Source organism: Clupea harengus, chromosome 21 (genome assembly GCF_900700415.2).
Source record: "Clupea harengus chromosome 21, Ch_v2.0.2, whole genome shotgun sequence".
In the NCBI taxonomy this organism is placed as follows: Eukaryota; Metazoa; Chordata; class Actinopteri; order Clupeiformes; family Clupeidae; genus Clupea; species Clupea harengus.
In genome coordinates, this window is record NC_045172.1 from 21935283 (window position 1) to 21937782 (window position 2500).

General features: G+C 43.8%; 1 protein-coding gene across 1 annotated transcript in view; it reads left to right on the forward strand.

Moving 5' to 3' along the window:
• The first annotated feature begins 303 nt into the window (after window positions 1-303).
• cntnap5b (contactin associated protein family member 5b) overlaps window positions 304-2500 on the forward strand; it is a 61119-nt gene continuing 58922 nt past the window's right edge. Inside the window, 1 exon segment of the mRNA XM_031558398.2 lies at window positions 304-819. Within this exon segment, the coding sequence (XP_031414258.1) occupies window positions 735-819 (85 nt within the window). The 5' untranslated portion in view covers window positions 304-734.

Consider the following 2500-nt stretch of genomic DNA (forward strand, 5'->3'; position numbering starts at 1 on the left):
AAATGTAGACATTTTGGATTAATACCTCCATAGAAGAACATATAATTAATAAATAAACAAAATAAGTATAAAAACGGCAGTTCCACTATGCGAGTCAAGGGCGTCATGTACGACCTAAAAAAGAGAGAAGAGAGAGAGAGAAAAGGGGGGAAGCTCTATGTGCTCTTTGACTGTCCATCCGAAAGGAATTCAAGTGATCTTGGCGACCATTGTGTACCATGGAGCTGTCCACTCCCGCGGTGCTGAATTAGCGCTATTTTTCAAACGCTCTCTCTCTCTCTCTCTCTCTCTCTCTCTCTCTCTCTCTCTCTAGTCTCTCACCACACTCTCTTCTCCCACCAGCTCACAGGTTCACTTCATATAACTTGTGATAGGGAAGGCTTGGCTCTGCGCAGGCTGAATTAGTGTGAAGGTATTTTGCTGATTGCACGGAAAGGGAGCGCTACAGCAACCAATAGCGTGTTGTCTTGCGTTTTTTTAATCATCCCACCCACCTCAGAAATCTGGTGGAAATATTTCCCGGAGCTTTTCCCGGTGAGCAACTGAACAACGTATGTCTTTAAGAGCATCAACGGGGGAGTGTCTCCATTATTTCATCACTGCCAAGGCTGTCTCGGGGCTAGAGCACACAAACCACTGGAACTAAACCTTTGGGAGGCGACGAACAATTGGAGCTATTTTCAACAAACCACGGATATAGCGCAACTTGGATAAGCCTCGTGTTTTGCGTTAAGATGGATTCGCGGAATGCGTCCTGGCTGTATGCATTCAGTGTAACGGTGCTGGCGGCTTTAGGCTCTGCGCTGGCAGCGAACAATTGTAAGTAACTCTGACTGGTTTCATGTCATTAGCGATGTATTGTCATTGACTGTTAAGTTTGGTTGGGTTAGTTATTCACCTAGGGAAGTTAAAAAATCTATAAACTAAATGATAGCAGTGTCTGCACCTTAACATATAGGCTACAACATGTGCCGCGTTTCAATATTGATCATAAATGTGGTCAAGTTACATTGGTTTTAAATGTAAAGTGGCTTTGAGACCTTAAAAGATCAAGTGTGTATGAGTCTCTCATTTACAAAATCCCCCCCCCCCCCCCCCCCAAACACAAGCCTTCTTATATCTGCGTTAGTCATGGCTGGTGTATTACAGAGGTGCGAGATTTAATGAGGACACCGGCAAACAATCCCAAATTGGGCTGCTGTCTGTGGGTTAGACGCGGTACAGACGCAGTAAACACTGGCCTTTTGGAGTGACCTTAACAATGCAGGGGCTGAAGTATTGGACCTTTGAATGTTGCGCAGACATCAGTCTCTCTCCATCTCCCCCCTGTCTCTCTCACTCTTCCAGTGTAGTCTGCTCTCTCTCTTTGGCTCTCGTTCACCTTCACGTTGTAAACACCATCGATCTGATAAAGTTTAATTAGGTGTATTTCACAGTCCTTCCCGTTGAATCACAACTAGCTCACGGCAGCGTTATATGCAGTGGACATCTATGAACTGGAGGACGGTATTTTTTTGTTTGATATTGAAGCCGTGACAACAGCGATTTACTTTTGGCTCAACTTCTTTCTCATCCATATTCGGTATACATCCAAACAGAAAATCAAGCAAATATTTAAAGTCCTGTGTGAAACTCAGCCTGGCTCTGTCTCTACCACAGAAGAAATATCTCACGGGTAACACACTTCTGAGGGCATATTGCTGTGTGATTTGATAGACACCTTAAATTGTGTGTCGCATTACTGGTCCAGTGTCGCTAGGGTACACTGTCTCCCCGTGCACGTTCAAGATCGATCCAGTTAGGTTTCCACTCCGGCCAAGAGAACGCCCCCCCCCCCCATACTATTTAGACAAGGTATGCCAAGTTTATTTTTTTAAGCAGATCATAGAATGTTCTCCGGTGATATTGTTATTAAGTAACCGTAATAAGCGCACGCCATTTCAGCTTGTCCACGAACCTGCCCGTGTGAAGAAAGCCGGTACTTTGAGATAAGACGGAGTGTAATTGTTTCAATCGAGCTTGAAAATTCCCACCCATCCATCCCACATATCCGTATTAAATTATGGTAACTGTGACGAATTCCCCATCGAGCAGAACACATCTAGTGAAATCAGAAATCCTGCATGACATGTTTGAGCCTATCTGTCAAACTCTGCGATATTGTTGAATTACAGACAGCGTTAATAGCCATGTTATTTGTACTTTGCAGGTCAAATTAGACTTAGTCTATGGTAATACATTTTTTTTTCAGTCATGGTGTACTCTCCGCATCGTCTTAACACTAACACACACTGTTTTCGACATCACAAACACAGACTTAATGAGCATATATTTCTATTAGGTCATGCTCTGTTATGAACTGTGACTGGAAACCATGACTAAAGGCGAGCGCTGAAGTAATGCTGAGACCAAATTCAGTTGGCCATCTCATAAATAGCTGGGCTGTTCATGGAGCTGCAGCTTGCTTTGCTGATTCCTTTGGGCAGTTCCACTTCTAACA